Raw genomic sequence first — 27,445 nt, 5'->3', positions numbered from 1 at the left:
GCCTTCTTTTGTGGAGGCTGAAGAGATTCAGGTCCCTCGATCTCTCCTTGTAGGATCTTACCTGCAGGCCCTTAACTGTATGAGTAGCCCTCCTCTCCTCTCAAGGTCATCCACATCCCTCTTGAAGTGTAGTGATTGGGTCCCTGATGGACAGTGGTTGTGATGACTGGAACCAGGATGAGGACTGAAGTCTCTCTCTCCCATTGTGAACATAGTGATAATAATGTGTATTTACCTGATGCTTTTGAGATTGATTTAATATTGTTAAGTGACTATTGCCGTCCCTAGGGGTGTTATTGTCCCTGTGGTGCAGAGGGCCCAGACAAGAGATGGAACCTGGGGCTGGAAGAGGCCTTCTAGGTCAACAGGGTCATACACTATAATCTGTCTCATAAGTCAATCAAGCTCTGTCTTTAAAACCAGGGATTTTTTTTGCCCTCACTACTCAAATTGGATGGCTGTTCCAGAACCTCTCTTCTCTGGTGGTTAGAAACCTAATTTCCAGCTTAAATTTCTTCATGGCCAGTTCATGCCAATTTTTGTGTGTGCCAGCACTGTTTTTTAGCATTAATAGCTCTTTCCCCTCCCTGTATGTATTTATAGACAGCAAACATACCCCTCACAGCTTTCTTATTGCTAATTGAAACAAGCTGAACTCTTAGCCTGCTTCCTCTTGTGTGACAGGCTAGCAGTTCCCCTTATGCTCCTAATAGTTCTTCCCTACACATGTTCCAGTTTGAATTCAGCTTTCTTGAGCCTGGCTGACCAGAAATATACACAGTATTCCAGATGAAGTCAGACCTTCTCCTACTTCCTACTCTCCAACTGATGTGACCCCAGTGTATAGCTGAAGTTCTTGTTATTAGTCCATAAATGCAGGATCTGGCATTTTGTACTACTGGAATTTTTAGTCCTGAAGTTCACTTGGTTCTTCCTATGTGATATTCCAGTCTTCCTCTGTATCAAGAATGCTTCTAAACTTTGTACCCTCAACACATCATCAGCCTGCTCCCCCTGTTCTGTGTCAGAGTCATTAATGAAAATACTAAGCTCATGGAGGCACTTCAGTGTTAACCTCCTTCCAGTCTGATAGTTCCCCTTTGGACATAGATGTCACCATCTCCCTTCTCACTCAGTTTACAGTTCTGCTCAACACTAGCTTCACCAGTGATTTCTGGTGTGGCATCATATCAAATCTAGACCTAAACAACAAAGAGAGAGAGACATATTTTTTATCTAGAAAATTCCTTGCCTTATCACAGGAAAGGAACTGGGCTGAGATCACACAGTGAATTGGTGGGAGAGGTGGGACTAGGATTCTGCAGCTGTCAGCTGGCCTGATGACATCCCCAGCATGAGCTGCAGCATTGATAGGCAGGAGACTTGCCTTCTGCTCCTCTGACAGATCACCTGGGCTAGGAGCTCAGCCCTAGGGCAGGTTTCAAAGGCCTTGCTGCACACTGGCAGTCTTGGATTCCTGACAGTGCATCCTTTGCAGAGAGTGGCCCAGTCTGGCCCTTAAGGGGACTGGAGTGAGAGGATGAGACTGGCTGGCAGTCAAGGCCTAATGAGCATGCTCCCGAGAGTTTTCAAAATGAGTGACCAGGATAGCCCCAAGCAGTAACACATCTGTTTGGCATAAGGATTCCTGAGAAGAGCAGTCACTTAAGAGCCAACTGTGCAGCAACACGTGCCCAGTAGTGTGCAGCACATGTAGGATTGCGGTCACCACAGAAAGAAAATCCTCTCAGGCAGTTCACAGCATGAATGTCACCTACATCATTGGACCATTGGATTCTGTGCAGCTGCACATATGATGCTGGGTTAGAGGGACTCGAAGGCCTAATACCATAGTGCAGGTGTGGTGCTAGACTAGCAAGGACTACTAGCTTGATCCAAGAGAGCAAGGACAACGGCCAGTAATGTGGAGGGTCATTCATTTCCATGAGCCAAGATCCATTTGCATGTGGATAACCCCAGAGACTTGCAGCATGGGCACACTAACAACTTACTGCAAGTCAGAGGAGAGCAGGACTTTACTGTGCATCAGCTGTGCTGCAGCAACTGCCTGTGTGAACGCTCTTACCCATGGCAATTGAAAAGAAAACCACAGTAGGACAAGCAGCCTTCAGGGGAAGAGGGCGTAAGCTGCTGCAGACTGGCTTTCCTTATCATGGGATAAGAGTGTGCACATGGATAGTTACTGTGGAGCAGCTGGCATGCAGCAGAATCCTGCCCTTCTCTCCCTTATGGTAACTTGTGTGTGTGCCCCTGCCCTGAGTTAAGGAAAAACTCATTCTGAAGGCAAATGCAGAGAGAACCAAGGATTCAGGGGAACTTAGCTAGCAGGCAAACAAGACAGGGCCCTGGGACAAGGGGCCAGGAGATTTTAGGAGGGCTGGTTTTGTGGAGGAGTGTCTGAAATCACCTGGAAAATCAGTGCCCCAACCTACAGTCCAGCTAGTGAGGCCAGGTGCCTGAGATACCTCCTAGCTCAGTGTGCACGCTCTACTGGTTCCACAGCTGGGCAGCACACAGTGAGCAATCCCAACCGGATGAGCCAGGGGAATGCAGCAGTAAGGAGAGGCAAGGTTAACAAGCTCCTGAGAAGCTCTGGGTTTGCTATTTGCTCATGAAGAGCTCTGCAGGTTAACCTGACCTTACATCAAATGCAGAATGAGCAGGGGGCAGAGTGCAGTGCCTTGGCAAAACCAAATGACCTGTGAGGCACATCTTGGCTTATTCTGTTATTTCCTTCTGTACAGATATCAATGAGTGTGTGATGCCCGGTCTATGTAAAGAAGCTGAGTGTGTGAACACCCGTGGGAGCTTCCGCTGCACTTGCAGACCTGGCACCATGCTGGATCCTTCCCGCAGTCACTGTGTCTGTAAGTGCTTTGGAGACTCAGACTGGCACTGCTGGAAGCAGCTGCCTGGAGTCCCCAGTAACAACTCCCTGAACTTTTAGTAAGAATCAGCAGAGCTTGAGACAGATGAAAGGCGTGGAGCATGCTGTTTGTGCCTTTGTGTGCATCTTACTCAAATGGTCCCTTATGAATGTGTACCCTGGTCTCTGTGTCCATGTGTGTGCACATGCACTAGGGAGTGATACCACATGTGTGTGCATTCATGGCCCCATACATAAATGTATGCATGAATGCGTATCCCAGGGCTCTTCTCCCATAAGGCTTCTTTAGCTCCATGGGGTTCTCGCTCCTTTCCTTCCCTGGTTCATCTGTGATTATGCAATGTGTAATGTCTGCAATGGGGAAGAGAGGCAACCTTAGCATGCCAGGTGTTGAAGTAAGTATATCTCAGCCCTGCCCGCTGTCTTTTTCCCTTGCCATCGGCAGCTGGCTGCATTCTTGGCATGATGACAATACTGGGATTTGACCAAGGGATGGAAATGGCCCAGTGGATCAGTGCTGGGAGGTCATCCCAAAAGTGAAAGGGACCAGGGCAATTGTGAAGGAGAGCCAGATGTATGATGGACAGAAGCTGCAGTGATGTGGAAGGACTGATCCAATATGGCTCCCATTGTACTTGGCCTTGGTGAGACCGCAGCTGAAGTACTACATACAGTTTTGGGCTCCACAATTCAAAAAGGGTGTGGAGAAGCTTGAGAGAGTGCAGAGAGCCATGCGCATGATCAGAGGTCAGGAAAACAGACCTTATGAAGAGAGGCTGAGAGCCATGGGACTGTTCAGCCTGGAAAAGCACAGGCTCAGGGGTGATCTGGTGGCCACCTATAAGTTTATCAGGGGTGCTTACCAGAATCTGGGGGAATGTTTGTTCACCAGAGCGCCCCAAGGGATGACAAGGTTGAACAGTCACAAACTCCTCCATGACTGTTTCAGGCTGGACATAAGGAAGATCTTTACTGTCCGAGCCCCCAAGGTTTGGAATAGATTGCTGCCGGAAGTGGTTCAAGCACCCACTTTGAATGCCTTCAAGAGACATCTGGATGTTTATCTTGCTGGGATCCTATGATCCCTGCTGACATCCTGCCCCTGGGGCAGGGTGCTGGACTCAATGATCTTCCGAGGTCCATTCCAGCCCTAATATCTATGAAAGCTGATAAATATGGAGGGCAAAGCTGGGAAAGACCTGAAAGTTAAGGCTAAGCTGCATCCTTTCCATTTTGATGAGTGCCGTGTTAGAGCTCTCCCTCAGGCACTAATCCTCTGTTATGTTTCAGCGGACAAAGCAGTATCCATGGAGCAGGGGCTGTGCTATCGCTCAGCAGCAGGAGGTGTCTGCACCCTACCACTCATCCAGCACATCACCAAACAGATCTGCTGCTGTAGCCGTGTTGGCAAAGGATGGGGAAGGAATTGTGAGAGGTGCCCTCTGCCTGGCTCAGGTGAGAGCTGGGCCTGTTCCAGCTTTGCCCAGCATGGTAGGCTCAGAGCTCAGGCTGCCTTTGGCTCTCACATTCTTGCAGCTCCTTTGTGCTTTTTTTATTCTCTTTCCCAGGCACCCTGAGAAGTGGGTGTGAATAGTCTGAGAGAGACTGAGCATGAAGGGCACAGGCCAGTACAGAAAGTTCTGTCGCTCAGATTGCTGGCCAGGGGCTGTGTCTGTGCAGTCCAGTTCCAGGGCTCTGTCTGTGCAGCACAAGGCATTACTGTGAAGAGATGCCCAAGCAAGCCCTGAACAAGTTAGCTCAGGTACCAGAAGCAGAGTAGCTTCTTCAAAACAGCACTCTGCAGTGACTAACTTACCCCACTTCTCTGAAGGTTATATCAGCCAGAGTGAAGCACCAGACTAATGCAGCTGGACTGCTTTTGCCCCAGACTAGCTTGGGTATCTCACTATGGCCCTGGGTTGTGCCCTGTACATGTATCTTAGGTGACAGCAACCTGCAGCTCTGGGGATTGGGTTGGAGCAGAGCAGATTCCAGACCTGAAGTCTCTCCACAGGTCAGCAAGCTTCACAAGGAGTGGACTGAGGAAAATCTTGAGGGGAAGGGGGGACCTGGCAGGTAGCCTTCAGCAGTGCCCAGACAGCAGTGCCCTAGAAAGAGACCACCGCTTTTCCTGTGTTCAGGTTGACCTGACAGTCCCTTTCATCTCTGCCTCCTCTCAAGTGAAGGCTTCCTCCTTTCCTGAAGTAATAAGAGCCTGAGGCACCAGTTGCAGGTGATTAGCACTCATCACATGTTATGTGCCACAGAGAAAAGCACAGGGTGTCAGGGGACTCTGAACAGTTTGTAATTTGTGCTTGCAAAACAACCTCAGACACACGCAGATCTCAAAGGGTCAGAATGATGAAGGTTCCCTGAAGCTTCCCTGGCCTTGCAGCTTTGCAGCCATTTATCCCTTACCCAGGCTCATCCCCTCCCACCTGCCTCTGTGTATCTGGCTTTTTCCTATAGCATTCTTAGCTGAAACGGATGGGAACCTCTTTTGCAGTGCAACCCCCTGGTAGCACTGAACCAAACAAATTCAGTTATATCAATACCTGTAAATTCTAACCAGACTTTGTTAGAAACACAGTCAGTCCTGCAAGAAGATTCATTCTGTTGGGAACATCCACCCTTCAGACCACACTTTAGCAGCCCAAACATGTCCTAACTTTCATAGGGTTGCCATAGCCTAACCCTAAAAGATGGGGAAGATTGAGGCATATGTGCCTGCACATGCACAATATAGGCCTGGCCATGTCCTATAGCAGAAAACTACCCTTTCAGTTTATTTATCTTGTTGGACAAACCTGTGTGCTCTCCACTGGTTCTGCCTGCCCTCTGTGGTCTTCACAACAGCCCCTTTCCTCACCTTTCGGCCTTGGCCTGTGTTTCCCTTGCAGAAGCCTTCAGGGAGATTTGCCCGGCAGGGCATGGCTACACCTACTCCAGCTCTGATATCCGTCTGTCCATGAGAAAGGCCGAGGCAGAAGAGCTGTCCTTCAGCTCAGAGGAGGAGGGGAAGAGCAGCAACAAGACATCTGGCTGGACAGCAAGAACGCCACAGCTGCAGGAGAGTCCTAGGGGTGAAGGCACAGGTACCATGCCCAGTGCTGGCACCTCAGTGGGAGAGGGTTGATGAGGCTATAACTGAGCATTAGTAACCACTGTGCCTATGGGTAGGAGTCCATGAATTTTCCATTGCAACCTTCCACCTGTTCTGCCCAGTGACTGCTTTTGGCTGAAGAGGAACTAGGTGCAGCTCCACAGCTCTGAGAGGTGCTGTTTTGCCCCTGGCCTCCAAGGTTAAAGGAAATGACCTGTTTAGAGCTGTCAGGCCCTGAGAAAAATGGGAGGTTTGGAGTTCCAGACTCATGGACCAACAGCCCCAAAGTGATGTTGTTGCTGAATGGCCAGGCAGCTCCAACCTAGAAGCTACAGTGACTTCGGGTGTGGCCTGTTGGGTGGGCCTGTGGGTCCAGGTGGGCTTGGTGCCAACTGTGTATCCCTGGGTAGTAATCCTGCTGCACTGCAGCCCAAGAGGGATGGAGCTGTTATCAGAATGCATCTGTGCTGGTGCTGTTTGAAGAGCTGGGATTGGGGAAGCTCAGCACATTTGCTCTTGTTCTGGAAGGAACTGGAAACAGTGTTAGGGCAGAGATGGTTCCCTGGTGGGCAGAGGGTGCTGAGGTGTCTTGCTCCCAAACCTATCATGCGCTGTTTTGTTTTCCAGGTTCCTCTCCAGATGTGCAGGTGAGCACAGGTCGTGCTGAGAGGGGTGGGGTGCATTTGTGACCAACTTCAGGGGCAGGAAATTTAACCCTCATTATTTAAAGGCATGAGAAGGAAACCCTGACCATGGCTGAGTTGGAGCAGTGAGGGGTAAGGACTAAGCCTCTGTAGGGTAGAGCTACTGACCAAAAGTTCACCGAAGTCCTGCCATAGGCAGATAAGCATGCTGACAACCAGGCATTGATACCTACCCCAGACCTACTTCAGGATTTGAGCATCAGCATTTGCACTCCCCACTTTGGTCTGCTGAGGTAGGGGGGCAGGCAGCTGACACTGCCCTGGAGCTAGCCAGGGTGTAAAGAGGGTTTTTCCCTCCAGAAACGATTTGGGAGTTTTGTCTGACATTAAAACTTTAAAAGCATGATATCAAGGCAGCTTGAAAACACAAAAACAGGTGCTGTGCCTCCTCTCCACTTCCCCCCCCGCCGCAATTTTTTTTTTCTTATTTATGAAGAGATTTGTTCAGAGATTGATATTTCTATTTTTGGCTTTAGTAATTCAAGCCCTATCATTCCTTAAATCTCCTGTGACCCCACACCCAGACCCCCTGTCTCAGTATTTCCTAGTCTTCAGTGTGTTTATCCCCACAGCATCAGGGAAGGTGAGGAGATGCCATTAACTTCATTTTCAAGATGAGGAGCTGAACCACAGAGAGGCAAAGTGACTTCCCAGCATTTCACTGGAAGTCTGTGGCTTGAAACCATCCCCCAGGCTAGGATGCTAACCACCTCCTCCCTAGTTCAGGCTTTCCCTGAAGATCAGATAATTAGTGAAAGGCTGACTGTCCAAGAGCCAGGAAGGTGAGAGCTGAGCTATGGATAGGAGAGGGAGCCTTAGGCAGACTACTTAAAATTGCTTTGGTTTGTTACTGTTAACACCTACTAAATGTCACTGATTGATTAACATTCTAAATAAAGGAATCTTTTGCTAAAATTTAGTACTCTGCACCCCTTCAAAGGAGGTGTTAGGACTTTCAGTAAGTACCCCCTACATTTCCTTTAGGGAAAACATATTTGACTTCACTGACAATACTTTTGATGATTTCTGCCAAAGAATTGTTTGCCCAACTCAGGTTCTGAGGGCATGATAGATTTGTCACCATCACAGAATTAGACAGGCCCCCTTTGAGATTACTGAAGTATGCAGATACCTCACCCTGAGATGCATAACTGTAAAGTAAGACTGTGGGAGGGATTTTGAGGAAATGGAATACAGAAATCCAGAAGGGCCCTGTGTGAGGCTAGCACTTTGTTTAAGACAGCGATTTACAACCAGGGTGCCATTGGAGCACCGTGTAGTGCTAGCATGGTTAGGTGTGCATACATGATTCACAAGATAAACCCAGAGATTTCAAATAGGAATCCACAGTGTCAAAAGCATTCTGCCCTGCTGTGGCCTTTCTGAGTTCTTTGCAATAGAAGAATTGATCTAGTATTTTTCTGCAGTCAAAAAATGAGTAAAAACTAAGACCTGGCATTTTCCTGGGGGGGAGGAAGGGGGCTTGAGTCTATGAGAGGTGCCTGGAGTCTAAAAAGGTTGAGAACTACTGGTTTAGGATCACGCTCACCACTGAGGCATTGACTATGGCTTACCACCAGCAGCAACTTCACCTCCTGTTACAGTGCCCTTAATATGGAAGGGCAGTCAGCACTGGGCTGGTCTCTTCTGGTAATGACAGAAGTTTATCTCCCAGGGAAATTGCCTCTTGGCCAAGGACATCTCTAAGGGGTTTAATAAGAGCTAAATTTTATATTTCTCACCCACAGGGCACTGCTGATGCCACCCCAGAGCCTATGGTGTACACTGGTGAGTACCTAGCTGGCATGTGATCAAACTGTAAATAGAGAAGAAAGAAGGGGACAAGAGTTGTTTCATTGGATAGCCTTGGGGCATGCAAAGGTAGATGTATTATGTGCTGCCTGATTTCTTAATTCATGGATGGGCAACTTGTAGCATGTATGCCACAAATGACATGGGCAGCCTTGATATGTGGTATGTGACAGATTGGGGATGGACCAGGCAGCACACTGGCAGATAGGACAGGGAGCAGATCAGGCAGAGAGCACAGGGCAGGGAGCAGAAAGCAGAGCAACAGATTGGGCAGGGGAAGGAGATCAGAGTGGCACTTGGAGAGGATTCAGGGCTAATTTGTGTCACAACTGGCAAAAAGGTTGCCCCCACTGTCCTAGTATATTGCGTCAAAATGGTAGTGTTGCATGGAAGTGCTGGGTTGTGGGCTGGGAAGGGCTGCTGGAGTGCCTCTAGCATGGGAGGATGGGGATGAGGGGGCTGTAGGGCCGAACTATGATTAAATGGATGGGCAGAGCCATTTCTTCAACCTCAGGCAGGGGCTCAGCATTCCGTTTGCACTCAAGGTGGGCTCCAGAACAGCCAATGGAGTCCTATATCCCCAACAGGCAGCCATAGGCTGTCTGTCTGGCTGTGCTGTGTCTACTGAGTAATGTGAACGAGCCTGGATTCAATGACAAGATTGTCTCATGATATCATTGTAGCAACTTGGATCTTGGCCACAGAGCTAGGGCCTGACCCCGACACCTGCACTTTCCCACCTGCTCTCTTCACATGGCCAGATCACACAGGCATGGGGACTCCTGTCTCTAGCTGACACTTGTTCCCATGCCTGACCACACACTTGTGCAATTTTACCTTTTGTTTTTAGCTGGTTTAAAATGAAAGTTTAAAAAAATATCTCTTTCATCTGTAGCAGAGGAGGCCTCCCCTCACCTTCCTGCCCAGCCAGGCCATGACACTGAAGGGGAGGACACTGTCCAAGAGTTAACAGCAACACAGATTGCAGGTCCGTCAGCTAGAGCTGCCCTGCCTATAGCTCTCAGACCTGCTGCCGCTGTCAGGTGCTAAGGATAAATGTGACCTGAGCTCACTGTAGAAACGTCCCCCCTTCCCATTCCCTGCAAGTGACATTGGCATGTCCAGCCCTGGAGGAGTCCCTTGGAAGATCCAGACAGCTGCCCAGGGGTGTGAGAGAGCGCTCCTGTCCAAAGAACAGATCATTTGGCTCTCAGCGCCCTCTCCCATCTGCATTCAGTTTGTCTAATGCAGGGTGGTAGTGACTCCCAGGGAAGGGGAATCACGCGGTCTCTGCAGTGGCTTTGGCATCGTTCCTGCTGCAGCGAGAGTTGAGTCATCTGGATGTTGTAGTGGAAGGGGAAGTATGTGGCTCCCAGGGGAGGCTTGTTTACTTCGTAGATAATAGCAGCTCTGTTGTTCCAGGATTGCCTAAGTGTCTGGGAGTGCTGCCTCTGCCCCTCTGGAAGCACCTTTGGGAGACCCCCTGGCATAGTCACCTTGCTGTGGAATGTGCTTCCCTCAATAGCCTTTTGTTTGATTGCGGGTTTGGCAATGGAACTGTCAAAGTGCTTGGGGAGAGAGTGAGGGGGTCTGTCTTTGGTGACCTCCTCTTGTTCCTTGTCCCTCCACCATTCACTGACCCCAGCTAGAGGCAGCAGAAATAGAAGCAGTTCACAAGTAGCCCTCAGGGGCCTGCCATCAAATGAAGCCCCCCTTAAATGTGCTTGCCCTGCTCTCTTTTCTTTCTCCTTCTGGTTACCAGGCTGCACAGGGGAGCCTTATGCCTGCAGAAGCCTTACAAAGCTGGTGTTCTGTTTTTATCCTGGGTCTCTGAGGACTTCCCATATTCCATGGCTGGGGCTAGGGCTGGGGCTGGTGAAACTGGAGTCTCACGTTCTCAGCATCCTGCTTTCCCTTAGCTCAGCAGTGCTCATCAGGAAGGATCTGGAGGCACAGGAAAGCCATATCCTTCCCCTAAGCCCATTCACAATGGCTGTCTTGAGGCACAGGAGAGAGACTGGGCATTGTTTTGGCTTCTGTCTGTGAAGTGGGGATGGTGCAGGTGGTTTGACTGAGAGAGTTCTGTGCGCAGGGCTGTGGAAGAGGGAAAGTCTTGGGAGAGTGGGGAGCTGGAGCCCATGCCAGTCCCAGCACTGACCCTGCCCTGTCTCCATCTCAGAGATCGATAGATGTGCTGCTTTCCCCAGAACATGTGGCCCAGGCAATTGTGTAAACCTACCAGTCGGATACACCTGCTTGTGTGACCCTGGCTACCAGCTACATCCCAGCCACCCCTACTGCATTGGTATGTTAGTGTCTCTGCTGTTTCTTGAGGGGAGAAGCCAGAGGGAAGACATCACTCTAGAGTTCATCTCAGGAGGCAGAGAGCAAGTCCTAGCCAGGCACAAGGGTGAGAGGCTGGGCAGTACAAGCCCCAAGCTGACTCCTGGGTGTGGAGCCTTGCTGAGCCAGGGCCCTGACAGGGGACTGCCCAGGGCACAGCCCAGCCTGCCGGACTGGATCACACAGGGGGACTTGTGCTGGCCTGAGAACATTTTCTAGGACCTCCTTCCCTTGCTCTCCTATGTGGCAGAGGGTTGAAGGGTAGAACTTTTGCTCTCCTTCCAGTTGTGCAGATGCTTCGCTCAGAGTTGTGTAGCAGACCAAAGGGTCTTCCTGGTCCATGTGATGCCCTGGCTGGTGTCAGCTAGCAGAAATTCTGAGTGGGCTGAGAGGGAAGGAACCCCAGGGCACCTGCTCACATCATGAGGACTGGAAGGGAGATGGCCCCAGGGATAGCTGTAGGAGTAGGGGAGCTACTGGTGACCCTGCCCTTTTCTCTGTACCCAGATGATGACGAGTGTTTGAGAGATCCCTGTGCAGGGAAGGGTCAGTGCATCAACAGCGTGGGCTCCTACTCCTGCCTCTGCTTCTCAGGCTATACTTCACTTGCCTCCCAGGACAGACAGACTTGTCAGGGTATGTTATGTGTCACCTGGCACTACCTACTGTCCATACCCCAGCTAGAGGGAGGGAAAGGGAGACTTTGCCTAAAAGCTTCATTTAACCTCCCTCAGTTTCGTGTTTCCTGGGTAATGAGGAGTCCTGTCTTCATATAATACATGCCAACATGCTCCTCCTTCCACCTGCCCTGAAAGGATCCCTCCCTCTGAGGTGAATGGGCGCTGCATTCTCCTTGCTACCTTCTTCAGTTCTCCACAGGGCAGGGAGGGAATGTCTCCAGAGTAGAAAGCCACATGTAGCCAAGTGTTTTCCTCCAAGAAACCTGGAGACTAGTCTGGTCCCATGGGACAGGGATGTTGAACCTACTTTACTCATCTGCTGCATTCCTCACCCTGTGTCCCAGGGTGGGAGGCCATTCTCCAGTTGTCCTTCCCCTGATAACAGTGTAAGGGGAACAGGACCTCATCAAAATGTCCTCTCCTGTTATTGTGGAGAATTCCTGCTACTGTTCTGTGTTTGTGATTAGCATGACCCTTTGCTGAGTAAATAGGAAGCCTTTGTCTCAAATACCTGCAACCTGACATAACATATAGAGATGAAGAACAGGAGCAGGGAGGGGCTTAACCAAGGCAGGGCAAGAATGTGCATGGCTTGGGTTTGGGGGACTCTGGCCATGCACCGATCCTGGCAGTGCCATTCCTTGTGGGTGGCATATCATGGCAGAAATTGGCTCCGAGCAGGGATGTAATTGAGAGGAGGAGAGTATGCGTACAGAAGGTTTGGGAGTGGAGAAGGGAGGCCTGAACTCTGTCAGACAGGCAGAGCCAAGAGCACACCCAGCAGCTCAGCTCCAGCAGCCCTGGCCCAGCCCAGTTCACTGAAGGGACACAATGCTGCACCTTGACAGATCAGGATGAGTGTGAGCAGCCCAATGTATGTGTGTGGGGGCAATGCATCAACATTCCCAGCTCCTACCACTGTGAGTATGACGAGGGCTATGTCCTGAGCCAGAGAGGGCAGTGTGAAGGTGAGTGTGCTAACCTCCCTTCCCCCATGGGAGGAGCTTCTGCACTAGTGCCAAACACCTCCCATCACCAGCAGTTCTAGGCAAAGGGAAAGGCCTTGCAAATTCTCACCCTGTTGGTTCAGCCAGGCACTTCCCCTGACCCCACCTGCCCCCTCTGCCTGTGGGATGCCCCACCCTGGTGTAGGAGAAGGGAACTCATTCTCCCCATATGTTCCCTTTGAGGCTTGGACCCTCAATGGATGTCCAGTTCATTCACAAGAGGACTTGTCTTGAGCTAGAAAGGGATTGCCTTTTGATCCTGGAGAAGAACATAAGAATGCCATGCTGGGTCAAACCTATTTTGGACCCCAGATTGGCAAGTACATGGATCCCATAATGTGTACATGGCTGTTTCCAGTGCCTCATAGTTGCACTGCTAAACATCCCACCAGGGGTAGGACACAAGACAAATAAATTATAATGGGGCTCATGAAAACCCCAGGAAGCTCATCACACTGATGAGTCCTTCCTTAGGCATCACGGTCATTTCTCCTGGAGGTGAAATGAAGGGAACTCTTGGGTCCCACCTGCAGAGGACACTTTCACTGGGCCTGTACGTTGTACACCTCTGTGTACACCTCTGTTCCAGGAACTGACAAAAGCATGTTTCCTTGCAGATGTTGATGAATGTGCTGACCCCAGAACCTGCCCCACCGGGAAGTGTGTCAACACACTAGGCTCCTATGAGTGTGTCAGCTGTGCAGACGGATACCAGGCAGTGAATGGGAGATGCATTGGTAAGAAGCCAAGAGCTGCTTTCAGCAGGGGCCCAGTTCAACTCCTGGAAGCTCCCTCTTGCACTTAGAGCCATATGCCATTCTGTGGTTCTAATGTGCCACTACCCTGGGGCCTGTAATAAGAGTATGAGTAGGTGCCATGAGTCTTTCTGTAGTGAGGCAAGAGTCTGTCCCCTGAACCCTTTCCTGGGTTGCACAGGGTAGCCCTGGGATTATGTCCCAAGGGATTTCTGAGCACTGCAGCTTATGGTTTGACCCATTCCCCTCTGCATTGTCATGCAGATGATGATGAGTGCCATTCCAAGAGGACCTGTGCTCATGGACTGTGCATCAACCTTGATGGTTCCTTCAGGTGCTCTTGTTACCATGGCTATGAGGTGACAACTGATGAGAAGAGCTGCCAAGGTATTCAAGCCTGTCACGGAAACCCTTGGGCCTGATCTGACTCCTACTGGAATCTGCAGTATTCCTTCCATGAAGTGCAATGTCATTTACCTTGAGATGTTCCTGAGTACATGGTCCTGCTGCCAGTAACACCTCCCCAGTCCTCATAGCTAGGTTTTGAGATTCTCATTATTCCTCATTATTGATCTGTGCCCCTCAATGCAGGTGGAAGTGTGAGAGGAAACCCTTTTTCCTCCCAAGCTCACAGACCCAATTACTTCTCCTCTCCCTGTCCGGCTCTCACTCTGGGTTGTGGGTTTATATAGATATCAATGAATGTGTGACCCGCAGCACCTGCCTCTTGGGACTCTGCATTAACACTGAGGGCTCCTTCTCCTGCATGGCCTGTGATGCTGGCTATGCCATGTCCAGAAATGGCAGCACATGTGAAGGTATCTTCCAGGGCCTGATGAGTGGATCGCTCTGGTGGGGAAAGGGACCACACTTGCAGGCAGTTGGTGGGGCCCAGGGCTAGAACCCTTCACCCTGTGTGGAACTCGTGGCCAGATTGTGGTTGTAACCAGCCTCACTGAGGCTAGGTCTGTGGCCTTGTGTCTTCGTCTCTCAGCAGTGACCTGTGCTGGAGTCAGAGCCCATATTTCTGAAGCAGCTCCAGTCCAGCTTCCTGTGACAAACCCCACTGAGACCATCCATGGGGGAAAGGGTCTGCCTAGGAATCCTGGTTCAGTTTTTCAGCTTGTGGGCTGTGCAGATCAATGGGGAGCTAGAGAGAGCTTCAGGGAAAAGTGACCTCAGGACCAGACTGGCAGGGATTGGACAGGGACTTCTGTAGGGGTCTGAAGCTCTTGTGAGTTGCAGTGTGGACCTGGAGGACAGAATCAGACCCTTCAGGCAGGGTTGGGCTCCAGTGGGGGAGCAGAGTGGGGACGTCATCTACTTCACCCCAGATGGAGCTCCAACATCTGATCTCCCCAGATATTGATGAGTGTACCTTGCCTACTGCTTGTCCCTTGGGAATCTGCACCAACACAAATGGCTCCTTCACCTGCCAAGCCTGTGATGCTGGCTACACTCTCTCCTCCCACAGACATGCCTGTGAAGGTAAGTGGCCCCCACTGCACTCTGCCTTCTCCACTCCCACAAGCAATGTCTGCAGGTCAGGGAGGAGTGAATGTTCAGTAAGGTCTAGCTTCTGGCAGTCATGTCCCAGCTTGCACCTACTCTCTTGTACTCTGTATTGTCTCCTCAGGGATGGGTTGCATCACCATCTCTGACCACACATTAGGTTAATTTAGCTCTGTCCACCAGCAGTATATGAAGTTTAGTGGGGTGACTTGAAGGTGCTGAAGGGAATGATCTTATCCGAGAAGGGCTGGCAGATCATGGGATTTTCAGGTGATATTAACTTGGGAGAAGCTGCAAGCCACACTGGGAGCCGAGTCATAACAATAGGTCCAGAGACATTAGAATTTCTGGCAGGGAACAGCACAGTGAGATTAATCTTAGAACAGCACAACTCATACGTCTGTAGAGAATTATCCCAACCCAGATCTCAATAGGCTGGAGAAACTTTGGAATCAAGAATGGTAGACACAGGTGGCAGTGAACCAGGAATTTCTGACTCAGTGTGGAATCAAATAAGGCCAGGCTGGGAATGGAGGCCCTGAGGTACCATTTGGGAAAGATGGACTAGTCCTGCTCTGCTGTGCAGTTCTCATGAATGCTGTCGTAGGCACCTTTTGGAAATGAATTGGAGAAAAGCAATCAAACTAATCAGGGGCTGCAGAGACTGACCAACAGGAGACAAGTAAAATGTGCAAAATGAGTCTAGTTTGGCTAAGCTGTAACTATTGAGTCAGGGAGACCTGTTTAGAGTTTAGAGTGATCTCAATGTGCAAACACAGCTGAGAGTTTGAGGGTTACAAAGTAACTGCAAAAATATTAACCAAACCCCATGACACCCAGTGCAAAAGAGAAGGTAGGCCAAAGGACAATGAAGCAAAAAGGCCCCCTATTCAAAGCACAAAGCACTTTAGCTTTATAGAAGTTTAAAATAGGTTATGTTAGTCCCCTTGAAGTCAACAGGACTGCTTCTCTCCTACAATATTTTGCTAGGTTTGGGGTTACTCACATGCCTAAAGTTAAGTACCTGCTTAAGCATTTGCAGATTCAAGGCCAGAAATAATAATTAGGAGGAATGGGGAAGAGAAAATGCAGGCTCAGCCTCAGGCAGAATTCCCTGAACAAGGAAATCCGTCAAACCCTAGAGGAATTACCCTGGTAATTGTTAAACTTATCATTGTTAATTGTTCCATTCCAAGCCTCTGTGGTAGCTTGGGTATGCTTAAAAAGAAAAGCATAGCTCAAAAGCTTTTGCTGTGTTATGGGCAAGTGACATGGGAGAGACCTGTTCTCACAGGAGTTTATATTAGCTAAGTTACAAGTGTCAGAGAACTCTCTGCCCACCAGCCTTTTACTGCCAGAGGCACCAGGGCAGGTTCTGGAAGAGCCACATATCTGCAGCAATGTTACCTTGGGAGTGAGTGACTGAAGGTTTAACTTGTTAGGCTGCTTGTTGTATCCTTTTACCCAGCCCCCAGTTGTACCAACCTCTGAGAATGAATGAATGAATGAATGATTGAATGAACAAGCCCCATACAAATTATCTCAAATAGTAGTTTTGTATCTCCTGACAGCTGAGACTGCAGCCTGCCACAAACACAAGTATGTGCTGTCTTCCACTACATCTACCCTCTGTTCCTCCTTTCTACTGATATAAATGTTGCTTCCTAGACTCTGATGGTTAATAGTGGGTCTTAAACCTGTCCCTGGGACAATACCTGTACTTGGTCTGCAGCAGAGAATTTGGAGTGGGGGTTGTGGGGCAGGGAGGGAGGGAGGGAGGGATTCTAGGCAAAGGAAGACACATTTTGGTGGCAGGTTTTGTTTTTTGGTGCTGATTTGAAGCTGTTCAGAACTTTAAAAGTTGGAGCCCAGCCAGTGATGGATCAGCAGGCAGAATGCTGTTGTGAGCAAAGGTGTGTGACAAAAATGCCTTGGAGATGAGCAGGGAATGAAAGTCTCACTCTCTAAAGCTGTAGCTTCTTAGGTGGCTCTATAGTAGAGGCCATAAGAATCTTATGTTCATTGTTGATAAATGAACCTCTCACGTAGAGGCTCTCCTTCATCAGGTTTCTGGGGCTAATCTTAGTGGCAGGAGGTTTGCTGTATTTGCTGGTTGTAGGGAGGGAGAAAGTGACTGGCCACTTCTCTTTTTCCTGTGGGTTAATGTCTGGATCTGTGGATCTGAGACACTCAGTAGAAAATTAGGTAATTTTTCCATCCTCCTGTTGCAATAGAAAGGCTGCACATTCTGTTCAGCTCTGGGCTAGTCACATGACATGACTGACTCACACATGGGTCTTTCCCATTGTGCTGCTTCCCCTCGCTCACTGCTGGGCCAGCTGGGGAGGGAGCACCAAGGAAATGTTATCAGAGGTATGGTGCTGTTCAGGAGGAGCTGGTCCACTGACAGAAGATCCTGTCCCTCTCTCACCAGCCCCATGGGCTTGTCTCCTCTGGAACGTGCTGGTTGTATTTGAAGAAAGATAATGGTTTCATGGGAGTTCTGTAATAAATAACCTAGGCCATGGATCACCTCTCGAGGAAAGCAGTAGGATCCCTAGTGCCTGGGACATTTGGAAATTGAATGTGGTATGGAATGATCATACCTTGAGGCATAAACAAATGGTGCCTGTTATAGGTCCAGTGCGGAGGAAACTGCAGACAGAAAGACCAGGCCCCTGCCTTGCCCTGAAGTGCTTCTAGTTTCACCATTGCCATCTCTCAGTTCTGTGAATGGGATACGAATGGAGCTGTCAAGGTGGGGAATGACATTTGTGACCTCTGCAGCCTGTGCGCTGGTTCTGGCAGGGGAGTCAGTCCTTCCCTCTGATTCATGCTCCTTCAAACACTGCTGTACCAGACAGCCTGCAAGAGCAGTGGAAACAAAGTTTCCCTTAGGGAGCCCAGGGTTTCACTCATCTGCTGGGCTGATTGGAGGAAGGATGGGAGCGATGAAGGCTGAGAGATGACTTATTCCCTTAGCCCTTGCCTGGCAGCACTTGAGGCAAATCACAGTTTCCAAAGAGGCAGGTGAACGGGAAGGCCCTGTGTGACAAGGGTGGTGAATCCTTGACCTACAGCTGGGTCTCAGGAGTGGGCAGGGTTACACTTAGAAATCCAAGTCTGTTTTCTCTCTTATTTTCCTCCCTTTTCCCAGTTATGACTCTCTCTCTCCAGTCACCCTTCAAAATTTTCACTCCCTGGAGTTAACATACTGCAGATCACTGAAGCCTACTGGCCTGTCACCCTTCACTTAGGACAGGACAGGTTTGGTGCCTTTGGTCTTTCATTATTGGCAAAACCCTTAGAGCATTGATGACCACTGAGGAAGGGCCAAGAAAGGTCAGTGGTGGACTGGTAATGGGGAGCCAGTGGAGTCTGCAATTGAGAGAGGATTCAGGTATAGGTACCTTCCAAGGAGGCAGAAGGGTGAGGCAGCTTAGGAAGTGGAGATGGATGTTGAGGAACTTCACCAACACACTCTCTTGTGCAGCCTGTTCAGGAGCAGGAGTTTTGCTGGCAGCATACTCATGGCTGTTCCTTCTCATGCTTCTCTGGTCTCCTTCCAGGCTGCAGGACTGAGGTGCTCAGCACTGAACTGCACTGGGCATAGACCCAGGAGCCTGGGCTGTGGATTTGGTTCTCTTTGGATTCAGTCAGATCTGAGGTTGAGCACCAGAGTTCTGAGGGGGTGCTGGGTGGAAGATGCTGGGGTAGTTCCTTCCTCAAAGCACAGTAATCTGTGTCTTCCCTCTGCACTTTATGGTGGGTGCAGCCCCAAGCATGCTGTGCAGCTTTGCCACAAGGAAGGTCTCCGAACAGCAAGTGATTGTTACCTGCCTGGGTGGGCAACTGACCTTGGCCCTGACTCTTATTACTATGTCTCTCTGCCTGGCCAGACATTAATGAGTGTGAAGACCCCACAACCAGCTGCTTGGGAGGAAAGTGTCTGAACACTTTGGGCTCCTACACTTGCCTCTGCCAGGCTGGATTTGAGCTTATCAATGGCACCATTTGTGAAGGTATGAGCCCCATCAAGGCCTGCCCATTTCACTCCCCTTTAGGACCCTTCATAGCATCAACTGGGTAGTCTCACTGCTGTCCAGGTGGGAGGGGTCCCAGCATTCTGAGTGCTGCCTCAGAGTATTAGCCAAACAAAAGGTCACTCAGACATGGGAGAAATTTGGAGGGGCTGCCCTGTACCCATAGTGAAGTGGCTGGTTAGGGCTATAAGCCTTCCCAGGCCTGCCCTGGATGGATTGGTTGGGGGGCCTCCTTGGTTGCCATACTCATCTGGTTTCATGGTGCTCTGTTCCCTTTGCAGACATGAATGAATGCCTGAGTAGCGGGATCTGCAGCCCCTATGGCCAGTGCCTGAACAGCCATGGATCTTACTTCTGTATCTGTGATCCTGGCTTCTCCAATGAAGCTGGGGGAGTCAGCTGCCAAGGTGAGGGGCTGGGGACAAGGCAGTATGATGGGAAGGGCTTTGGACCCTGACTCTGCCTATCCCCAGCTCTCCTCATTCACTCTCTTCCCCTGACCATGGCCTGGCCATGGCAACTCCTTGAGTCCCTGGCCAGTGGCACAGAGATCAGTGCACACCAGCCATGCAGGCTTCATGCTGACTCTTGGTTCTTCCCTGTCAGATGTGGATGAATGTGCAGACAAGTCCAGGTGCCTGCAAGGCCAGTGCCTGAACACAGAGGGCTCTTACAGATGTTTGTGTGAAAGTGGCTTCAAGCACTCACAAGAAACTGATGACTGCATAGGTAAAAATTGCTGAACTCTGGTGAATGTGAGGCTCCCACATGGATCACTGGGATACAACTGGGGGCTCTTTTCCAGTGCAGAGATGCCTTGGGAGGACCCACATACCCCTTCACTCCTGTTCCAAGCTATGTTGTTTCTTCCACTCCACTTTGCCCTTGGAGGAATTCATTCAGCCTACCACCCCTGTATCATGATGACAGAGGAAGCCCCAGGCCTCCAGTGGCCTTGTGTGGGGAGGGGTTATTTGTCCAAAGGCCCAGTGTGGTTTGAACTTGGTTGCCCCAGTGTTTTCCCCTGGGTTTGTGGGGTCCCATCCTGATCATCCTTTCCCTTTTTTCCTCCATTTTCTGGACTCGTCATCCCTGGGAGTCAGATGTGAATGAGTGTGAAGAGTATGGGGAGTCCGTGTGTGGCACGTGGAGGTGCCAGAACACTCTGGGCTCATACCGCTGCATCATGGGCTGCCAGCCTGGCTTCCACCGGATCCCGGAGGGCGACTGCATTGGTGCGTACAAGGCTGGAGGGGCTGCTGCAGGCTCACTGGGCTGCACAGAGCTGCCCCCACCAAGAGCAGGGCGGATCCAACATCCAGGTCTGCTGTTGGTGGTGGGGAGGAGGAGGAAGCACTTGGCCAGCGCAAGGGTAGATAATACTGAGTGCTTGTTTTCCTGGCTTCACTATCTGCTCATGTCTAGACGTTTCTCGTCCTGGCGTTTCATAACAGATGCTGTACTGTGCTGCTTTTCCTCTCCGGGAGAGTTCTTGGGAGGTTACAGCATACTCCAGGCCTAGGATCATGTTCCAGTGCTGGAACCCCCGAAGAGGCAGCTGCCTGCTGGGGTGCCTGGCTGTGCCTCCCTCTCCTGGGGGTGGCTGGGTGGTAGGGGCTATGCTTGGCTGTAAAGTCTTGATGGCTCCGCTCTGTGCTGGATGCATGCAGCTCCCCCTGCTGAGCCCCAGGGGCTGAATTTAGAGCTCCTGACACAAGGCAGCTTTGAAAGGGAAAACTGCCAGGGCTTAATCGTGCAGTTAGAAAACCGCCCAAAAGCTCATAAGATTGTGCAGGGAAGTAGAGGTGGCCTGCATTAGCACCTTGGCTTAGTGTCCACCAAAACCAGCTCCTGGGAGGGCTGAGCTGCAGACATGCAGCTCCCCCACCCACAGCAAGGGTGGGGGAACTAGGCCCTGCAGCAGTGAGGGAGGAATTTGAAGGCCCTTCCCTCTGCCCCTTGCTGGGATCTGCAATGCCCCACCCCTGATACTTCCTAGCCTTAGGGTATCCTAGGGGGTTCCAGTGTAGCTAAAGGCTGGTGAGGGGTCTAGCAAGTCCCCTGTCTAAGCCCAAGAAGCTACCATGCCAAGGGTGTGGGTGCTACTGGGCCATATTTCACCTGAGTGTAGGCTCTGAGCATCTCTGAGCATGGCGCTGCATAGCTCACTGTGTGGAACTGTGAGGGACAAGATGTGTAGTAGACGGCAGCCAGCGAGGAAGTTGGGATCAGAGTGCATAGTCGTTCTGCCTGTCTGTGGGCTCCTGTGCTCTTGGTGTTGCCTGCTCCTGAGAGGTTTAGGAGCATCCTGGGGTGGGTGGACTCCAGGGCAGTGGCTTGGGAGAGGCAGGCTCTGTACTGATCTCTGCCCTCCTGGCTGTTGCAGACATAGATGAGTGTGCCAATGAGACACTGTGTGGGAACCACGGCTTCTGCGAGAACTCAGATGGCTCCTTCCGTTGCCTCTGTGACCAGGGCTATGAGAATTCACCCTCGGGGCTCCTCTGTGTTGGTAAGAATTTCCGGGTGCTTCTGGCTGATGCCTTCATGCTACCTCCTGGGGCATCTAGGTCCAAGCTCCCTCTGAACTGCATGGAGCAGGATCTCCACACCTTCTTCACGGTGGGGTGGCTGAGAGAAAGTCAACCTCCCCACTCCCAGCGCCCTTTTGCTCCCTTGTAGGGCTAGTCCCTTGAGCTGTCTGGCAATGAAGCACATGTACAGGTGAACAGGCCTTTGATAAGGGGGAAGGAGCTTCCAGATGCACCTCTAGGGTGTGGAATCTTTTGCCAAGCAGGTGGATGCAGGAGCAGATCAGAGACACTTGCTCTGGGGGTGGAAAATGGGTAAGAGAAGCACCTTGCACTGGGATAGGGGGCAGGTGATGGTGGGTGGGTTTGTTTCTGTTGCTCTGTGCACCTGTTGGAAGGCAGTGCCAATTGTGTCCTGGGGGCCAGCGCAGACTGAGTTTCCTTGCTCTGTGGCCAGACTTAGCTCAAGTGGATCTCCTAGCCATTGCATAGGGTAATCCTGCTTCATTGCCAGGGAGTTCTCTTGATGTTCTCTTGATGGACTGTGCAGACCATCTGTGGGCTCCCTCCTGTTGTGGAAAGGCAGCCCCATAGGGACAAAGAGCAGCAGTGACACTTGGGGCATAGAGGCAGCCACAGCTCTTCTGAATAAACCCTTATATCATCTGGGTCCTGTGTTGCAGATGTGAATGAGTGTGAGCTGATGGTAGCTGTGTGTGGGACTGCACTCTGTGAAAACGTGGAGGGATCCTTTCTGTGCCTATGTCCTAGTGACCATGAAGAGTATGACACGGAGGCAGGGCACTGCCGGCCACGGGCAGACATGGGTGAGATCTGGCTGGGACAGGGGTAGGACACTGGCACAGCAGTGCCACCTGAGTTGGCATGGGTGAGATCTGGCTGGAGGGAGGGAGCAGGGTGCTGCCAGGATAGTGCCTGCCATGATGTGGTCTGGGTGAGATCTCATTTGAGTATGTCCTGGGAGTAGGGTGATGTTGCTGAGGGCTCCAGAGCTTCACACATCTCTGCTGCCCCCAGGGGACCCAGAGATGCCCATGGCAGCACTCAGCAGCAGCCTGGAATGCAAGGAGTGTTACTACCACATCAGCGATGTTCAACTGTGTGACAGCGTCCTGGCCAAGAACACCACCAAGGAGGAGTGCTGCTGCACTCTGGGGGCAGCCTGGGGTGACAACTGTGAGACCCTCCCCTGCCCCATACCAGGCACAGGTAGGGTTCTGGCCCAAGCACTCCCTTCCCTGAGCCCAGGCAAGCATTGTATTTGCTGTGTCCCAACTAGTCAAAATAATGAGCTACCTGTTTGTCTTTCCCCCCTCTCTTCTTGGGTGTTTTGCCTTTTTCCCATCGTGCTGGCCAGTGGAGTACCGAGAGATCTGCCCTGCTGGGAAGGGCTATATCCCTGAAGGAAGAGCTCTGCCATTTGGACACGTGAGTTACACAGGTACCAGATCCTTTTCCTCTCTCCTCTCCATCAGGGGCTGACTAAAATCATGGGGTATTGCACTGAGAAGTAACTTGTGGGGCCAGCTATCCCACAGAGCTGGTGGTGGCAGGAAGAACATGAATCTCTCTTAGCATCAAGACTGAACTGCCCCTTCCATTGGGAGCCCATTGTTTGGGTTGCTCCTAACTCTGACTCCCTCTGAGCTGACACGTGAGAAGTTTCAGCAGTCTCTGTTCAGCCCTTTGGGCTCCATGTGTTTCAGTAACTATACTGTGGTCTGCAAAGATTCAGCCTTTCTGCCTTCCAGTAGCAGAGCTGGATGCCACACTTGCAGCAGGGTTTGGAATGTGGTGTTAGCTCAGCCTCTTATTCTTTCGCTGTACAACCTGGACTCTCAAACAAAGTAGAAACATGACTACACATTTAATTGGTGTGTGCAAAGCAGAGAATTGCACGCACAACGCCCACAGTGAACCCTGTGCCCTTGCTGTCCATGGTGGGCTACTGTTTCCACAGCTGACTCCCCCTCTGGACATACTAAACTGGCTTTTCACAGCCATAGCTTCTGCTTGCCCAGGAGGATGGAAGGCGCTGGATTTCACTCTGCTGTGGCTCCTGGGCATGCGATTTTGGAGAGTAGTGAGGCACCATCTCTCTGTGTCTCCCTCTGCAGATGCAGATGAATGTGAGATGTTTGGCCCTGAGATCTGCCGGAATGGGCGCTGTATGAACACGGTGCCTGGTTACAAGTGCTTCTGCAGCTTGGGCTACCTCTATGACCCTGGCCGCCTTGAATGTGTTGGTGAGACAGCCCTTCCCAACCAGGCACACTCACACCCCGCTGCCTGGGCCTGTGCTTTCCCACTCTCTCCTTATGTGACACTAGTGCCCTTGCTGGGTGAGAAGTGACAGGGTGAGTGCCCTTGTCATGTGAAATTGGCAGGGCCTACACTGTTACAAGGAGTTGTCATCTCTTGCCTTCATTGTGAGGAAGGAGGGGCTGAGATGCTCCCTGGGTTCTTTGAATGAGAGCAAGAGGGCCTTCCCCTGGGACCCCTGCACTGTGGGAAGGTGCTTTCACTTTCTGGTTTAACGGTTGCTCTGACTTTGTGGCTGCAGATCAGGATGAATGTGAAAATGAGATATCTTGTGTGAATGGTGAATGTCTGAACACGGACGGCTCCTACCACTGCTTCTGCAGCCACCCCCTTGTGCTGGATATAACTGGCAACCGCTGTGTCAACCTGTCCAGTGTGGCAGGTGAGTATAAATATCAGGCAGGCCTGGTGCAATGTGCCACTGTGGGGGGTATGGAGGGGAGTGGACAGTGCTGCCTCCACCTATGGCCCTACAGCTTGCCCCTTGGAGAGGAGCGCATTGCACATGAAGTGCAGAGGCCGACAGGAGCTCATAGGGAGCCTGCCCGTGAATGCAAGGATGCTTGGAGACCAGGCTCAGTGCCAGACTCCAGGGAGATGTTGCCTGCAGAGTTCAATGCAGGACACAGGGGTCACTGTATGTGAAGCATGTGGTGGGAGAATAGTACTCTGGGTGGGACTTTGGGTGCAGTGGACCAAGAACAAGTACTAGGTGCAGGCTGGTACCCAGGATTTGGGGCACAGTGCCTTCCTACAAGCTGTCAGGACTCAGAATATGGTGCCCACCTGGAGGGCCTGTGGCACCCTTTGTTCATTTAATTAACAGGAGAGCTGGACGAATTTGGAGTTCACTTGGATATCTGCTGGCAGAGCGTCTCTGGCTACATGTGCAATGAGCCACTGGAAGGGCGACACACCACCTACACTGAGTGCTGCTGTGGCTATGGCGAGGCCTGGAGCCAGGACTGTGCACTGTGCCCTGACAGGGCCTCAGGTGAGAATGCACAGCCAGTGGAGGGTACAGGCTGGCTTAGAGGGTAATAGGGTCTCTGACTTCCTAACACCAGGTAGTCAAATCCAGCTGTGGCCAGCACACATGACTAGGGGTTGCCTAGCTGTTCCTAGTGGATAGCTGTCTATGTCATAAATACCAGTCCAACAGCTGTCAACAAGTGGCCATCTCACTAACTGCCAAGGCCATCAGGGTTGACTTCCTTCCTCATGGGGCTCTCCTGGGATCAGGGCTGAACTGCGTTGGTGAAGATGTCTGTGAATTGGTGAGGGCAAGTCCTGTTAGCTCCTGGGACCTGGCCCAGCCCCAGTCCAGGGAGCTCTTGTGGCAGGTAGCCAGTCATTGGTCTGAGTCTGGGTTCTGCATACCTTGAAAATCCCATCATAATTCCAAAGCCCCTGGGACAAGACATGAAGAGAGCTGGGCATAAGAAAGTCATTTGTTTTTTTAGAGAGCCTTTTCCTGTTGAATACTGCCAGGTCCTGTCCTGCCTTCTCTGACCAGCCCCACCCCCTCCTGTGCTCAAGCACCCACTTTCCAGTCTCAGTGCATCCCGACATTCCCTCTCCTTTTGTGCCATGGTGACAAACTTGCCCTTTCCCTCCCTCTTCACTTCCAGAGGACTTTGCTTTTCTGTGTCATGGGGACAGGCAAGAAACTGAGAGTGAGGCAGGACTCCGAGAAAGACCCGGCTACGAGTATGGACCAGGCGTAGAGGACACTCATTTTGGACTTTCTAGCCCGGACTTAGGGTCCTTTTACAATTACATTGGTCCTGAGTACAGAGCCCCTGACACTGGCCTCCCCCAAAGAGAGCCAAGCAGTGATTTTCAGGACCGTGTACCTCAGCTCCATCCAGAACAGCCCCCACCCCGCTACCTGCCTGGGGAAACAGGTGAGTACTGGCAAAGACAAGGAGATGTCCTCCAATCTAGCCTGTGTTTGGAGGGAGTTCCTGGCAGCTTCTTCCTTACCCAAAGTGTTCTTGAATCAGACTGTACCACTCTCCTAATGCCAGTCTGAGTAGCACTCCATCCACCTTCTCCAGATCAGTGTCCTTCTCATCTTCTGCCCATGGCCCCGTCACGCATTACCCTCCTTCCTCTTGATCTGCTCTGGCATTGCCCTTTTTGGCAGACAGCCCCTTTCCAGAGTGTGTTCCCCTCAGGCTGACTTCCTCTCTGTATTCCCAGAGTATTATAACAGCTTTGAGGGGCTCCGTGCAGAGGAGTGTGGGATCCTGAATGGCTGCGACAATGGGCGCTGCGTGCGTGTGCGTGAGGGCTACACCTGCGACTGCTTTGACGGCTTCCGCTTGGACATGACTCGCATGGCTTGTGTGGGTAAGCAGCCTCAGGAGGCAAGAGGGACTAGACTATAGGAAGGATTGCTGGTGCCATGCTGCTGGCCTTCCTCAGTTGCTGTAGTACTGATTTTGAGCAGTGCTGAGCTCCTGCAATGCCCATCCACTTCAGCAGGAGGCGCAGGTGCTTAGCATGATTGGGTTTAGCAAGGCTATGCCATTCCTTAAGTACTGCTGCCCTCTAGGGGAGATACTGTGGAATGGCAGTTGTCAGAGACTATCAGATGGAAAGACTTCAAGAAATCCTTTAATTCAGCAATTCTCAACCAAGGTGCTGCAGCACCCTAGGGTGCTGTGAGATTGTTTTAAGGGTGCTGCACAATATGAACACTGTTAGGTGGACAAACACCAAACACACAATTCACAAGATAAACCTAGATATTTCAAGTAGGAATCCAGAGTGTCAAAACCATGGAGTGCTACCTGCTGTGGTCTTAGTTCGTTGCAACAGGGGAATTGCTCTGTTGTATTTCCATAGTAAAAAATGAGTGAAAGCAAAGAGCTAGCATTTGCCAAGGGGTTCCTTGAATCTAAAAAGGTTGAGAAGCTTTACTCTAATGTCTAATACATCTTCTTGTACTGAGGCAGGATCAAGCATGCATAGATTATGCCTGACAGGTGTTCCCTAACCTGTTCCCAGTGATAAAGATTCCATCATAGGAAGCCTAGGCAGCTTTTCCAGTACTTTGCAACCTTAAAGTTAAGAACATTTTCCTTGATATCTAATGTGAATCTTCTTTGCTGCAAATCAAGACAATTTCTTCTTGTTCTATCCCCAGTGGACATGGAGAACTATCATTTTTATCACAAGCTTTTACATATTGGAAGACAGTTGTCTTGCCTCATTCATAGTCTTCTCTTTTCTAAATTAAATAAACCCAGTTCCTTCAACCTTTCCTTATATATCATATTTTTAAAGCTGTTACCACTTTTGTTACTCCCTTCTGGATTCTTTCCAGTTTGCCTACATCACTCTTAGAGTGTGAAGTGCAACACTGGACACAGTACTCTCTAGTGGAGTACCAGCACCAATCTTGAGCAGAGCAGAATCATTCCTGTCTAGGTCTCACTGCATTCCTGTTGACATGTCCCAGAATCGGTTCTGCCATTTTTGTAACAGTGTCACATGTCAGTTTTTCCATTTGTGAACCATTATACCCACCAGATTCTTTTTGACAATATTACTCCTTAGCCAGCTATTCCTTATCGTGTATGCATGTCTTCAATTTCTTCTATGTATAAGACTTTGCACTTGACTTCATTGTATTCCATCTTGTAGATTCTGGACCAGTTCTCTAATTTAACAAGATCATGCTGAATTCTGATCCT

The 27,445-nt window shown here is 50.6% G+C and overlaps 1 protein-coding gene across 9 annotated transcripts in view; it reads left to right on the top strand.

Annotated features, from left to right (window-relative positions):
- The window catches only part of LTBP2 (latent transforming growth factor beta binding protein 2), a 160,068-nt gene that overhangs the window by 128,504 nt on the left and 4,119 nt on the right, over positions 1-27,445 (top strand). For 3 of the 9 annotated variants that reach the window (XM_059723087.1, XM_014611321.3, XM_014611320.3), the window contains 24 exons: positions 2,766-2,888; positions 4,199-4,363; positions 5,809-6,003; positions 6,639-6,658; positions 8,464-8,503; positions 9,423-9,515; positions 10,707-10,832; positions 11,378-11,506; positions 13,175-13,294; positions 13,577-13,699; positions 14,675-14,800; positions 18,724-18,846; positions 19,149-19,274; positions 19,474-19,596; positions 19,971-20,102; positions 21,254-21,379; positions 22,082-22,225; positions 22,437-22,628; positions 22,777-22,860; positions 23,537-23,665; positions 23,983-24,123; positions 24,568-24,735; positions 25,373-25,648; positions 25,947-26,096. In XM_059723087.1, coding sequence (XP_059579070.1) covers positions 2,766-2,888; positions 4,199-4,363; positions 5,809-6,003; positions 6,639-6,658; positions 8,464-8,503; positions 9,423-9,515; positions 10,707-10,832; positions 11,378-11,506; positions 13,175-13,294; positions 13,577-13,699; positions 14,675-14,800; positions 18,724-18,846; positions 19,149-19,274; positions 19,474-19,596; positions 19,971-20,102; positions 21,254-21,379; positions 22,082-22,225; positions 22,437-22,628; positions 22,777-22,860; positions 23,537-23,665; positions 23,983-24,123; positions 24,568-24,735; positions 25,373-25,648; positions 25,947-26,096 — 3,174 coding nt within the window. The remainder of the gene's footprint in view (positions 1-2,765; positions 2,889-4,198; positions 4,364-5,808; positions 6,004-6,638; positions 6,659-8,463; positions 8,504-9,422; positions 9,516-10,706; positions 10,833-11,377; positions 11,507-13,174; positions 13,295-13,576; positions 13,700-14,674; positions 14,801-18,723; positions 18,847-19,148; positions 19,275-19,473; positions 19,597-19,970; positions 20,103-21,253; positions 21,380-22,081; positions 22,226-22,436; positions 22,629-22,776; positions 22,861-23,536; positions 23,666-23,982; positions 24,124-24,567; positions 24,736-25,372; positions 25,649-25,946; positions 26,097-27,445) is intronic. The other 6 variants (XM_006268352.4, XM_019488695.2, XM_014611322.3 and 3 more) reach the window with 6 other exon arrangements.

The sequence above is a fragment of the Alligator mississippiensis genome, chromosome 2 (genome assembly GCF_030867095.1).
Source record: "Alligator mississippiensis isolate rAllMis1 chromosome 2, rAllMis1, whole genome shotgun sequence".
Lineage (NCBI taxonomy): Eukaryota > Metazoa > Chordata > Crocodylia > Alligatoridae > Alligator > Alligator mississippiensis.
The sequence above is the reverse complement of the archived record's forward strand: the minus strand, read 5'-3'. Positions and strand labels throughout refer to the sequence as shown.